Below are 14039 nucleotides of genomic sequence, written 5' to 3'. Positions count from 1 at the left end.
CTTCATAAAAGAAGCAGTTTAGAAAACTTGGCTACGCTGTTGCCTTGTTGATATCCTCTCCGTTCATCTGACTGCTGACTTTTTTTGTCGTTTGCTCAATACTTTCACTTTTCACTTTAGTGAAATTGCTGCATTCCCAAACATCAGTAATTAACATGGTGTCAAAACCTAGAAACAATAGCCAGAGATGCTAATAAAGAACCTAAATTACTTGAGTGTAATTAACAGTGAGCTGTGAGTTTATGGTGAAAAGAAAGGAAAAAAACAACATTTGAATATTTTTTTTCCTTGCTGCTGCAGGTGTTGATGACATTCATGTAAATGTCTGTGTAATTGCAGTCTTTTCTGACATTACTGGAATTCTCACCTAGATAAACATTACCATAAATAGAATTTAGAAAATAGCTAGGTGGGCATCAGTAGCACGTGTTGTAGTTTGTGTTGCAGAGTTGGAATTATCAAGATTACATGATTGCATCACCAATCATTTATCAAGTACTGGACTATATTTGTGTTCTCCAGCAGGTCAGCTGCCTGTCAGGGTCTGTAAAATCTCTTTTCTGACAAGCTTTATTAACTAGCCAGCACAGGTTACATGAAATGTACAATCATTGTCCTTAGCAAGCCTTAAAATAATGTAAATGCAACCTGAGATGAACAATAATATGGGACATATTACACAGTGTGATTATTTTTTAAGTCAAAGATGGAGAACAATGTGTAGAAAAACTAAGTGCCCCCATGCTTCAGTAGCTTCTGAAATCACTTTTAGCAGCAATAACTTGAAGTGACTTGAAATATTCATTGTCCATATGACTTTTTCAGTCTCTCACATCATTGTGGAGGTATTTCAGTCCATGCTCCAGTTATTTCTGTTCACTGAGCTTTGCAGGCATTCGTTTGCGCACAGCTCTCTTAAGGTTCCACCACATTTCAATTACTTTAAGATCTGAGCTTTGACTGGGCACTTGCAACGCCTTGATTATTTTCTTTTTCAATCATTCTGTTGTAGATTTGTCCTTGGGATCATCAAGCTTTAGCTGTGAGACAGATGGTCTCACTCTACAGTACTTTGGTATACAGAGGAGTTTATGGGCAACAAATGGCTACAATGTGCCCAGGTCTTTAGCCTGCAAAACAAGCATTAATCATCAGTCTTCCACCACTGTGCTTGACAGTTGGTATGAGATGTTTGTGTTGACATGCTATGTATGGTGTTCTGTGCATTATGACCATTGTTCCAGAACTCTTGTGGTTTATTCAGATGCAGTTTTGCAATGTTAAGCTGTGCTGTCTTGTTCTTTTTGGAGAGAAGAGTTTTTTTCTGGCAACTTTCCAAACATGTCAGTCTTTTCCTATTTGTACTATCGTAAACTTTAACGTGTCACATGTACATTTGGCTTACAGAGACTGAGATCTAGAGCGGGGGGTTTTTGACATTTTTTTCTGAGGATTGCACAGTGTGATCTTTGGGTGAATTTGGTGGGACATCCACTCCAGGGAAAATTGGCAACGGTCTTGAATGTTGTGAACTTTTGGATAATCTTTCACACTGCAGAATGTTGGGCTTTTTTGGTCAGCGATCCTTCCAAGATTGATTGGCAGCTATCATTGCTTTTCCAAAATCAGTGCTGATGTCTTTCCTTCTTGGCATTGTGTCAAAAAACACTGGAATGTTTCAGACCAGCAAACAGCCAACTCTTCTGCTTCTATGTCCCAAAAGATAAAACCTTAAGATTCAAATTGAATGCACTTTCTTTTTATCATATGTATATTCCTGTTCATTATTTTTCAGTATGTACATTCATTATATTGTTCTTTAGATGAAATTGTATCTACTTGTTAAATTAGAAATTTCAAGTAACCTATCCAGTATCCCATTATCCTAAACTTGTGTATGAGTGTGTGTGTGTGTCCATCTGCAGGTGCACAAGTGGTTATATGTCTCTTGCACAAGGCAACAGGCACGCCAATAAATCATTTATTATGACTTCAGGAGAAACAAAAAGAGGCAGCACCCTCCACCTAGTTTTCCTTCAGTCCTTTTCTCACACACACACACACACACACACACACACACACACACACACACACACACACACACACACACACACAGCACTAACCGTAAATTACAGAGGAGCAGCAAATCATTCTCTCATACACTCCTCTGTAACTCAAACATTTAGTTAATTCTCTGTTTCGCTCTGCAAATTAAAGTGTGCGCAAAAAGGCTTTCAAATGTTGGCATGCATAATATTGTGTCATAAAATTATGTAGCATTGATGCCAATGTTTTCTGGTATAATCATCAATTATGCAGCTGGTATTTTACATGTGTGTCTGACAGTTGGTATGCATGGAGCGTTGTGGCTGCAAGGCCATCAAGGTCCAATCAATTCAATAATGTAAAGCAACACAGGGATAAAACAATACACTTGACCTATTCATAGAATAATGATGAATGATGTGTTATCAATAAATGATCACTGCAGAAACACTGTATTCAGTAAGGCACAGCTGAGGCTTCCATAAAACAAGCTTGGATTGCTATACAGAGATTATAATTTATGGGTAGAGCTGTGGGTAGAATGGCAGTTGATCCAGACCAAAAGTTAAATTGGGACCTCGAACGTGTCTTTTTTAGCCGAGAATTTTCATAATTCATAATCTTGGAACCTTTCATATCCCCAGGGCCATAGAGACCATATTTATCAATAAAGATATTTGATAACAACTTTAATATACTGCAAAAATAAAACAGACACACCCTACTGTAACCCAGGGAAACCACATGTGCTGTTTTCCGATCCAGACTGACTCCATGCTCTTTTCCGTTTGATGTTTAGGTGGAGCTATCTGACACTACATCCCATAACATCACTGATGCCTACGCTGGGAAGGAGTACATCATCCAGGTAAAGATTTCATACTAACTAGCAAAGAAAAAAGAAGGTTAAAAAAGGTTATTTCAAGATCAGCTCAATACTTTATGTAAATATTGGGTTCAGTATTATGTACATTCTACTGAAATTGCATTAATTTTACACTTTTACTATTAATGATGAATGTTAAGCTGTCAGACAGGAGGAAAAGAGGGAGACTTGAGAGAAGATTAATGTAGTGAAGATGATATGTAGAGGGTCAGTGTGACAGTGGGGGATAGGAATAGGTTTAGATGGAGGCAGGTCATCTGTTGTGGAGCAGCCAAAAGAAGGAGGGTTATTGTAGGGTCTTTACTTTACAATATAAAGTGCCTTGAGGCAACTGTTGTTGTGAGTTGATGCTAAATAAATAAAACTGAATCGAATACTTCTGATATCCCTGTGTTCATCAGGTGGCTGCCAAGGACACAGAGATTGGAACATGGAGTGACTGGAGTGTTGCTGTCCATGCTACACCCTGGATTGAAGAACCCGTGCCAGTTGTTTCCACAACTGAAGTGGAATTTCATACTGGTATAACGATGGCTGGTGATAAATAAATCCTTGTCAAGGAGGATGAATGCAGCACATAACCTTAAATCGTAGGGGTAGCAGGGTGACACATCATGCTAACAGTTCGCCATCTTACTCTATTTCCTAACTCTATATTTTCAATGGCAGTTTTTCATGACACCACCCTCTAGTGGTGCAATATTGTATATAACATTACAGAACACAACAACTGGTAAGTTATAGCCCCAATTTCAGTCATAGGGAGACTCGTTTTTATCATGCAGATCTTTCTTGGTTGGAGGCTGTTCAGTGTGTAAATGTACTTTAACAGACGTTTTCAAAATACATGAGTCATTGTTCCATGAAAAGATCAATAACAGAGGACAATGAAACATAAGGAAACCCAAAGAGAAGTCTACAAATGTGCTGGCAGCTCAGTGTGACAGTCCTTTGAGCTAATGCGCTGATGTCAGGTTGTTAATGACAACGTTGCTTGGCAGGTTTAATATTTCCCACATTCAGCAGCTTACTCTAATGAGCTACAGCACTGGCATGACTGAAAGGATAGAGGGATAAAATAAAAATAATAGCATGTAAAACATAGTGGGCTCAGTAGTATGTTAACATGTTAAGATGGCTCATGTGTAGTTGTGAAGTTAGTAGTGAACAAAGGTTAACACTAAAAGTTAAATGAGATTGTAGTCTGTTGGCTGGAGGAATCATTGTGATAGCATAATATAGTATTCCAATAACATTCTCGACATTGTTCCTCTTGCCTGTGGCTTTCACAGTAAATTTTCTGAAGCATTTAGGTATGAAATTAATTTTAGTTAATAACTTTCTTAATGATTAAACAGAGTACACTATAAGCATTTGATAGCTCTGAATTTTTATTACAGTCTAAGCTATAAGACCCATCTGCCTCGAGACAAATCGACACACATCAACCTAAGTACCTGAGCCCTTCCTTTAAAAAAAAAAACCAAAACAAAAAAACTACTCTTATGTTGTCAAAAAAATGTCAACTTCTGGCAGATCATATATATTAAAAAATTCATTATGGATATTGGATTTTGTGTGTGTGTGCATGTGTATGTGTTGACTGGACACTATACTCAGTGACTGTGACAAAAACAGTCTCTGGGAATTTTTTAGTTGGCTCTAATGAGCATATAGCAAAGACAAAGGACGACTCACTTGTGAAATTAATATCTTCAAAACGTTCTGAAGACCTTCAGCAAGACACCTATTCAAGGCCCAAATACTTGTCTGTGCACCATCTTCACATCACACTGATGGAGGAAAGAAGAAATGGTTGAATGAAAAAAAGAAGCAGACAAGGATTTGGACGATTTCCATTTTAGTCTTGCAGATGTAGGGAGTATTTACTCACCAGATGAGTGTTCAGTCAGGACCCCTATAGGACATTAATTTATGTTTGGTGGTATGGTTCAGTGACACTCTCCTTATGACCTCACTGCCCTACCACAGAACACAAAAAGCATGAAGCAAAAATTAGCAGAACAAAAAATTAGAGCAGAACATGACAGCTGATATGAAATGTGGCATGAAATGTGGGGCTGGTGTGAAGGTGGGTTGCAAAGTAGCTTATATTTGTGCAGCACCTGTGGGCACACTAAAGCAGCTTAAATTGCAAGTGGGCAAATTTATCAATACCCTATATTAATGTCAAAGGACACACTATTAGTATACATCTATGTTACAGCAACAGTACTTTTAATCTTTTGAAGTTAGCAAAAACAGATCATTTTTAAATGTCATGCAGAGCAAAAACTGTATAAAACTGGAATATTACATTGTCTGTGGACCCTCTAAGCTGAAGTGGCTAGGGCAGAAATATATCCTTAGTAGGTCTACTGGCAATGTGTACATCTGCAGTATTAAATTATGCAACTTAAAAGAACATAACGTGAAAGCACTCGGGCTGAGGAAGCTTCTATTATCGAAATGTTACATCTTGAAACTAACCACCAAGATCAACTTTAAACTGTGCGTACTGTATCAGACAGGCAAGCACAGACATTGATGCAGGTCTGCAAAATGTGTTAGATTATTCAATAATATGAAAATATATTACTAGCCCTAGAAAGTTTATTACAAAGCTGATAAGATATTAATTAAAAAAACAACTCACAGATTGTAGCAAAAAAATGTAAGGTTGCTATTTCCACAATTGTATGTAGTATAATATAAGTAGTATAGTATGATACTACTACTACTATTATTATTAGTAGTAGTAGTAGCAGTAGTAGTAGTAGTATTAGCATTACAACTATATAACTCAGTAGAAAGCGACTTAGTTCTTACAAAATATGTAGAAAAATGGACACAGCTTCCTCAAAGCGCCTCAAACTTGCATTCTTTGAATGACCAGCAGGGGGTATCTGCTTGCCAGTAAGATGTCTGGCTTTACGATTTATGATCGAATAACCCTATTGCTCACTTGATCGCAGTAACATTTTCCTGGTGAGTTTATGGTCTTAATCACTAGTTTCAATTCTTATTTAATACTGCATGATATTCATTTTCTAATTTATGGTCCCATTAAAAGGTATAAAGATGATAAAGTAGGGAGTGCTTCAAGGCAAGCCAGGTTTGACTCTGACTTCTTGCCACTCTGTGAGCATGATGGGTTCTTAGTTGCTAACTCAGATACAACCTTCTTCGTTATAACAGATTTCCAAAAACAGACAACAGCCTACATGCTACCTACATGCTTCCATGATTTAAAGAGTCACTTAAAAGTCAAGAGTTTTTGACCATATGACCATATGGTTCTTCTACAACACCTCTTTTTCATCAAGAGTGGTAAATTGATCGCTTCCCTGGGTTAAACTGCTATTTGACAAAAAAAGACTGTCCTTGAGATAACCCTCACATAATGCTGCTCCTCGTCATCTTTACATCCAGTGTAAGCAAATGAGATGTGTGATCATTAGCAAGCTGTATTATTAGATTGAACAGGCAATGATAGTAGTATTGATCATCTCAGCTAACTCTGAGGCAGAAGGCAAATAAGCATATTTCCTAAAATGTCAAACTATTCACTTAATGCTCCACATGAGGAAAGCTCTGAATTTATGATATATTAATTTAGTTTGCTGTAATTTATTACAGAGCACTCACACCAATACACTACAGAAACTTTCATTTTGTTCCCCCGAGTCTTCCAAACCATAGTGCTATAATGGTTTGGTGGATGTTGTTGCATTGTTGGGTTTATGTGTATTTATGCATTTGTATTTGTCTGTTTAAAACATTTTTAATGTGGGTTTACCATTATTTTCTTTCACTCACTTCTGAAGCCAATAATTTGACACTAATTTCTCTAAGGGGCAAAGTCTGTCTGTCTGTGCTTCTCTTTGTCTTTCTGAGAGTCTGTTAAAACGTAATGGTTTTACGGTAGAATACTGACTCCTCTTGGCAAAGAGTAGCACTGCACAATCATCGTCACATTCAGCACTAAATGAGCTCACACATACCTGGCAACACACAAACACTAATGCTGAAAGACACACTCACAACATGCAGCCTCCTCCAATACTCTGTGAGCCACAAACACATCAGCACAAACACACCCACACACACAGAGAGTCCTTCAGTTTGATAACCTGTAGTGTATACACAGACGCACACACATATAAACACTCAGTCAGTACACAGTGTATTATTCTTGGTCTCGTGGAGACGGAGAACAGGAGGTTATTGGGATTCTCCTCATGCTCCTTCTCGATCCAGCTGCCGCTTCTCTGCTTCCCTTCCCTCTCCCCTTGTCCTGTTTCTCTTCCCCTATCCTTCTCCATCTTGCCTCTAGCTCTCTTTTTTCTCTCCATTTCTTTTCCTTCCCTTCTCACTTCTCTCTTATTCTCACTCATATTAATTTCTAGCTTTTCTTTCTGGCCTTTTTCTACTTTCCTTTACAAATGTTACTCTTACTCGATCACTAATTACATTCAGATTTGGCTGTCATTCCAGCTGATCTGTGATCTGTACACTGTTCTTTGTTTGCTTGTTTGTAAAAACTGTAACAGATTATATAAATAATGAGTTATATAGTCTTTTTTTGGACACTTTTTTGTAAACTTGCATCTGTACACCATAAACACTGGATTTAAAAGCAAGCAAATAAGAGATGATTGAAGTTCAGACTTCATTTTTCTATAAAGTGCTCCCTATTCAGAGATTCAAAAGTAATTGGACTGTTCACTGAACAGGGGTTTAATGGCCAGGTTAGGTCTGTTTCCTTGTCATTTCATGATAAATCAAATGTATAATTAATATGAAGTGATGACTTTGTGAGGTTGCATTCAAATTTGGTATGCATTCTTAAAAGAATGAATGCACTGGCGAGCTCAGGATTACCAAAAAGGCCTGAAAAAACACAAAAATCAAGTGGATGATCACAGAATTCTTTCCATGGTTAAGATTTATAAATGTTAACAAAGAGGGTTTACAACAATGTGCAAACCACTGGTTACACTCAGGAACAGAGAAGCCAGATTAGGCCAGAAAATGTCTGAAAGAGCCTGCACAGTTTTGGAAAAGAAAAAAATGTATGAATAAGGAAAAATACAGCAATGTCACGCCATGTGCCTGAATGGCTGCCAATGGAAAATGCTAGTATTTACTGATAGTGTGGCTGCTGATAGAAGTAATACGATGTAATGTCCAGGCCAAGAGACTGCTCAGATTCAGAAATGCTCAAATACTGTGGAACTGATTGTTTGGTGCTTCACAGTGCAAATGGATAATGATGCAAAACATGCTGCAAAACAAAAACAAAACAAAAAACAAAGTTGAATAGCAGTCCAGAACAGCAGAATGGGACCACTGAAGTAGAACCATGCAATGAGGCAATAAGGAAACAGAGACGATATCTGATTCCTGTCTATGATTCGTAAACACACACACACAAAATAAAATGTAGCCAAGGCCTGCTACTTTTAGCTGACCAACTTGTTAACATCTCCACACTCACCAATATTTTCTGGCTGCTCAGCCGAATAGTAAATCAACAGACTTCCTGTGACTTATTGATTGTCTTGCTCGGAGTCTTAACACGCAGTTACACATTCTCCTTTTCTTCTCCACTGTCCGTGTACCACATTTTGTGTTCTCCTTTCTAACACCCCACCCCTCCCCCCCAACAACAGAGAGTCACCTATACATCATGCAAAAGTAGCTGCCAGTTGAACCTAAGTGGCTGTTCTGTTTCCCAGCATCGTCACAGAGCAGCTTTGAATCAGAAGGATAGCATGGGGGGCAGGCAAGAGACATTTAAGGATCCCATCCTCTGTGACTGGGCCATTGCTTAGCGACCACATTCCAAGAAGAGCGGATTAGCCGAGGCATTGCATCTAAGATATAAGTTGGTGCCTCACCCAGCGTGTGAGACAGAAACTGGACACTGTCTGGCACTGTATATTAGTTTGTGTATTTCATGTCTGGGGCTATTTATAAATGTGTGGCTTCTGTTTCATGCCTTATAGTAGAACAGGAGTATCTATTAAAAGGCAACCAGGCTGAACCCTGCATAAATGCTTTAAGATCCTCTTCTTCTATATACCCACTCTGAAAAGCACTACAGTTTGTGTAAACTTATAGTAAAAATTGCTAAGGTGAAGCAGAGTGTCAAAGTCAACAGATAGTGTTGCATAATCTGTTCGAAAGTGATCCCAATGTAAATATAAAAAACATATGACATAAGTTCTTTACAATAATAGCTGCTTTGCCATTCCAAACTGTTTTGAGGATTCATAACTGAGATTCATAATTTATGCCACCTTGTTTGCCACTCTGCTGAAATGACTTCATTGACCCACAAATACAGCAGCAAGGGGGACAAAAAAGCCCAATCTAATCTGGATGATAACAGACACCACTTTCATGTGTGTATTTTGGATTAGGATATCCTAGCGCCTCACACATCAACAGTATTTGCATAAACATGCAGCGTGCTTGGAGTTCGAGTCGTTCAGCAATTTTCTCATCTCATTAGCTTTTTGTCCTCCTCGTCTTTCTGCTTTTCTTAGCCTCTTCCTCCATTCTTCATCACATCACTGTCTCATCTGCTATGTTTACCTGTCCTCACCTAGCTTGTTACATCAGCATACACCCCATGACTGTATTTCCTTGTCACAGGCACATTATTTTCTGCATAATTTTTATTTCCTCTGTCACTCCAAAGCACAATGTTTTGCTCCAGGCAGGAAGTATTGCACTGAGCTGCTGAACATGTTAAATGCGTCCTACCTTCCCCCCCCTTCGTTTCTCTCTTGCCATTTCACACCTGGTTGCTTCCCTCTAATATCTCCCAACTCCCATCACAGTACTATACAACAGTCATTAATTGCAAGAAGAGGGAAATCATATTCTCTCTTCACTAAAAAAAGAATGAGTGCAAACGTTGTGCACCAGTTAATATCTACTGTGCTGCCTGCAGCTGTAGCAGAGGTCCCGTTTTCTAAAGCATTAAACTGTGATATTTTTATTTGTCGAGCAATGAAAAACCGAAGCACTAAAAAATGCCTAAGCACATAGTGATTTTCAGCATATTTATGTTTGCCACAAGATGTTAAGTGCCTCTCTCACTCTCGTACGCTTGAGCGTAATTGGATTAGCTGAAAATATACAAGAGTATCATAACTTTTTAATGTTTCCGTAATTGAATATACACTTTTTGCACTCACCAGACTGTACAAGTCAGTAGATCTTTTAAGAAAATTGCGTGCCGATTGTATTAAAATTCACTTGCTTCTGCTACTAAGCTGCTGAGACCTTTTTTTCTATCTGTCTTTCTCTTTTTTTTTTTTTCTTTTTTTTTTAATCTTTACTGATTTGTTATTCTGAAATGTGAAGCCATGCAAAGTATTAGTCAAGCCCTGGTGCAGTCAAAAGAGTTTTTGTGAATCCAGTTGTTCTACGGCTTTGTATTACAGTTAGGTATAAATGGATAGATTTTCTAGCTGTGCAATTGACTATTATCAGCAATATATTAACTACCTTATTGCACATTTCCTTTATTTTTCACGCTTTCTATCCACCTCATGCTGTATTCCCCGCCTGCTTTACCTCAGGGTTTTTTTTACCTTGCCGTCTGTTTCCGTTCCAGTTTCTCCATATTTCATCTATATACTTTGTTCCCCGTCCTTTCTTTGCCCCGTTTCCCTGCGGCTTTAGCATGGAGGGGATTTTTTTTTATTCCAGCTCACTTCATAACTGCCTTGACAAGTTCTATATTGATTGCTTGTGCAGATTACAATTGATTTTGCTCTTCACTGTATTTTCCTTTCTGCTTGGTTCTTCCTGGTGTGATGAGCACTTTTCAGCATCCATTCATCAGCATGTCATTTTTTAATGTTTTTCACACGTAGGGACAGAAGTATTGTGCACTGTGTTAGCCCAATAAAATTAATAAATAAACACACAGAGAAATGATAAAACTCACCAAGGATTTCAATTGTTAATTAAAATATGTTCCTAAGGTTTATTGTGTCTTCTGATAAATTTTCTACAGAGACTAAGACCTCCCCCATGCCATGCTCCAACGCACCACAGAAGGCTGAACCTCCAGTGGGAGGAGCTGCCACGGTCATCACATTTTTCTCCCGTTTGCTGTTAGGAATGCTGCTGCTGCTGCTTATGTGGTGAGCGACAACACCCGGATACACACACACATACACATACACATATATACACATCACTTATGTATATACATATACATAGATACACCATGTAGACTCCTTAGTCTACATGATCCAGTTTTCAAATTGATTAGTAACTCAATTGCTCACTCATGTATTGGCAGGTCGATGCATGTCTGTTTATGTGTTTATATGACATATATTTATATGTTCTGTTTACATGAGCATGTTTAATGGACCAGGAGCTGTAACATCTGGGTAGTTTAACTCTTTAAATCCTGTTGAAATAGTAACGGTAAAGGTTTAGATTTCTTATGCCTTGAGGCGACTGTTGTTGTGATTTGGCACTATATAAATAAAACTGAATTGAATTGAACTGAATTTTGGCTGCCCCGTTTAGGGGTTACCACAGCAGATAATCTCCCTATCCATAGTACTTTTTTGTCACACCAACCCTCAGCTTGTCCTGCTTCACTACATCCATGAATGTTTGCTATAGTCTTCCTCATCTTCTCCCACCTGGCCGTTCCATAGTCAACATTCTTTCTCCAGTATATCCACTATCGCTCCTCTACACATGTCCAAATCATCTCATCCTTGTTTTTCTAACTTTGGCTCCAAACGGCTCGACCTGAGCAGTCCTTCTGATGAACTCATATTTTATCTAAATGCTGAAAAATAAATATATACAATCTAAAATTAATGAAACCATGCGTAGAAGTTGTATTTTTTTCTTTTTACTTTAATCAAAAGATTAGCGACAGCTTTATACCAATAACACTTTAACAAAAATACATTAAACATGGACGCTTCTCCAGCTGAACACCCGCTGCAAGTGGAATGGTTGAATACAATTAAGGCACTTTCATGCCAGTTCCCCTCCCATGCAGCCTGTATGTGCAGGTCCAAATGGGAATCTGTTCTAATTTGTTTTAGAGTTACAAGCACACTCCATTTCAAAAGATGTCAACATTTCCATGTCAACAGATACACACCAAAGGATTAATAACTCTATAACAACAAAGGGAAGCAGAAAGGGTGACCGACAAATTAGACGGCACAATTAGAAAATACTCTGGAAATATGTAGAGAATTATTGCAAATTATAGGAAATTATTATCAGTACGATTATATAGTATTGTGTAAGAGTCTTAAACAACTTAATTCCTATAGGAATTGGAAGCTGGTGATGCAATTCATTGAAACGTGTAAACACACATGAAAATACAAAATATATAAGGAAACAAAAGTTTGTACAATTGTAACGAACATTTCAAGTTGCTTTATTCTTTAACAAAGCTTGAGTTCCTTTAGGCAATGTTTCTTCTAATTTCTTTAAGTAGTTTTGAAGTAGTCTAGTTCTTCAGGCTCCTTGAATGACATTTAAAGCTCTTCTTTTGATGTTGGCTACAAATTAGGTAATAAAAAGTGTTTTGAGTACTTATGTAATGCTTTTCTACTCCAACTAAGTACCATCCCATTTATCAGGTCTGAGCTCTGGGAAGGCCAATCAATGACTGATAGTTTTCAGTTATGTATTGTTCTATTCACGTATGCCAGTATTGATGGATCAACTGAAGTGTCTGATTCATCTGTCAGATCCTGTGTCAGGTCTTTACTTGAATGTTTCCTATTAGTTAAGGACATGACTTTCACACACTGTTCATATGGTCTAAGGTAGCTTTTTAGGGCTGCCAAGTCTCTTGCACTCAACTTGTCAAGTTTCCTCACATTTCTTAAGGATGCACTACACACCTTGTGAGGATATATCAAGTTTTCAGCTAATAGCTCTTTGGGAATCACTTTGTTGGTGCAGAAACATTATTTTATGCCTTTAAAACTGTTATTATAACAGCCCATAACTATATTTTTTATTAACTCAACTAAACTAACAAACTAACAAATTTCCCACATGTGGGACAAATACAGGTTATCTTATCTTATCTTAAAGAATTAGGAACAGGTTTTATGGTTTTATGACAGGCAGCTTCACTGCTAGTAACAAAAGACCTGATGGTACAATTTAAAGTTGGTTCTTTACTAAGTTGTCTGGAGACACAACATTGGTTCATCCGTATTAGGTACCTTTTTATGCTTGAATGGTTCATAGATTAGTGTTAAGTGTGGAAAAAAAACCCTCTGAAAATGACATTGGCTGCTTTTTTCACTCATTCTCATTCCAATCCTTGTATCAGACTAAAAATAAGGGGGAAAGCACCCATGTCCAAAGAAAAATTTGAAAAGAGCTTCAGAAAGCCTGGAGAACAATTTTGTGAGTGTTTTGTTTTGTTTATTTTTTAGTCAGTCTCCCTGAAAGCAACATGTGAAGAAATGAGGGCTGGCTCAAGTCATATAGTTTGAGTCCCAACATCTTTGGTTTCTTACACAAAAGCTGTTAGAAGCCCCTTATTATGTTTTAGATGGTTGAGTTGATGGCAGCTCAATGAAAGCGTCTTGTGCAGTGTTTAAAAAATGAAAAGCAGCTCATAACATTACGAGCTGATGCTGTTACTGCTATTAAGGATTAATCCCTTATGTTACATTATATCATAACTTACTAAGGAAATTAACTCATTACTGTTCCAACTAATAGCTTAATTGACTTTGGGAGCATTATTCTTTTCCTTGCCACAAGCATTATGGAGATGTGTTTAGCATCCAAGTGCTTTTACAGACACTACAGGGAGTGCAGAATTATTAGGCAAATTAGTATTTTGTCCACATCATCCTCTTCATGCATGTTGTCTTACTCCAAGCTGTATAGGCTCTAAAGCCTACTACCAATTAAGCATATTAGGTGATGTGCATCTCTGTAACGAGAAGGGGTGTGGTCTAATGACATCAACACCCTATATCAGGTGTGCATAATTATTAGCCAACTTCCTTTCCTTTGGCAAAATGGGTCAAAAGAAGGACTTGACAAGCTCAGAAAAGTCAAAAAT

At 37.8% G+C, this 14039-nt stretch overlaps 1 protein-coding gene across 5 annotated transcripts in view; it reads left to right on the top strand.

The window, feature by feature from the left end:
* Positions 1-14039, top strand: part of cntfr (ciliary neurotrophic factor receptor) — a 241089-nt gene that overhangs the window by 223783 nt on the left and 3267 nt on the right. For all 5 annotated transcript variants that reach the window (XM_042229066.1, XM_005943721.3, XM_042229067.1 and 2 more), the window contains 3 exon segments: positions 2846-2914; positions 3334-3454; positions 10971-11100. In XM_042229066.1, coding sequence (XP_042085000.1) covers positions 2846-2914; positions 3334-3454; positions 10971-11100 — 320 coding nt within the window.

This window comes from Haplochromis burtoni, unplaced genomic scaffold, assembly GCF_018398535.1.
Source record: "Haplochromis burtoni strain Fernald_Lab_line unplaced genomic scaffold, NCSU_Asbu1 Contig_377, whole genome shotgun sequence".
Taxonomy (NCBI): domain Eukaryota; kingdom Metazoa; phylum Chordata; class Actinopteri; order Cichliformes; family Cichlidae; genus Haplochromis; species Haplochromis burtoni.
The sequence above is the reverse complement of the archived record's forward strand: the minus strand, read 5'-3'. Positions and strand labels throughout refer to the sequence as shown.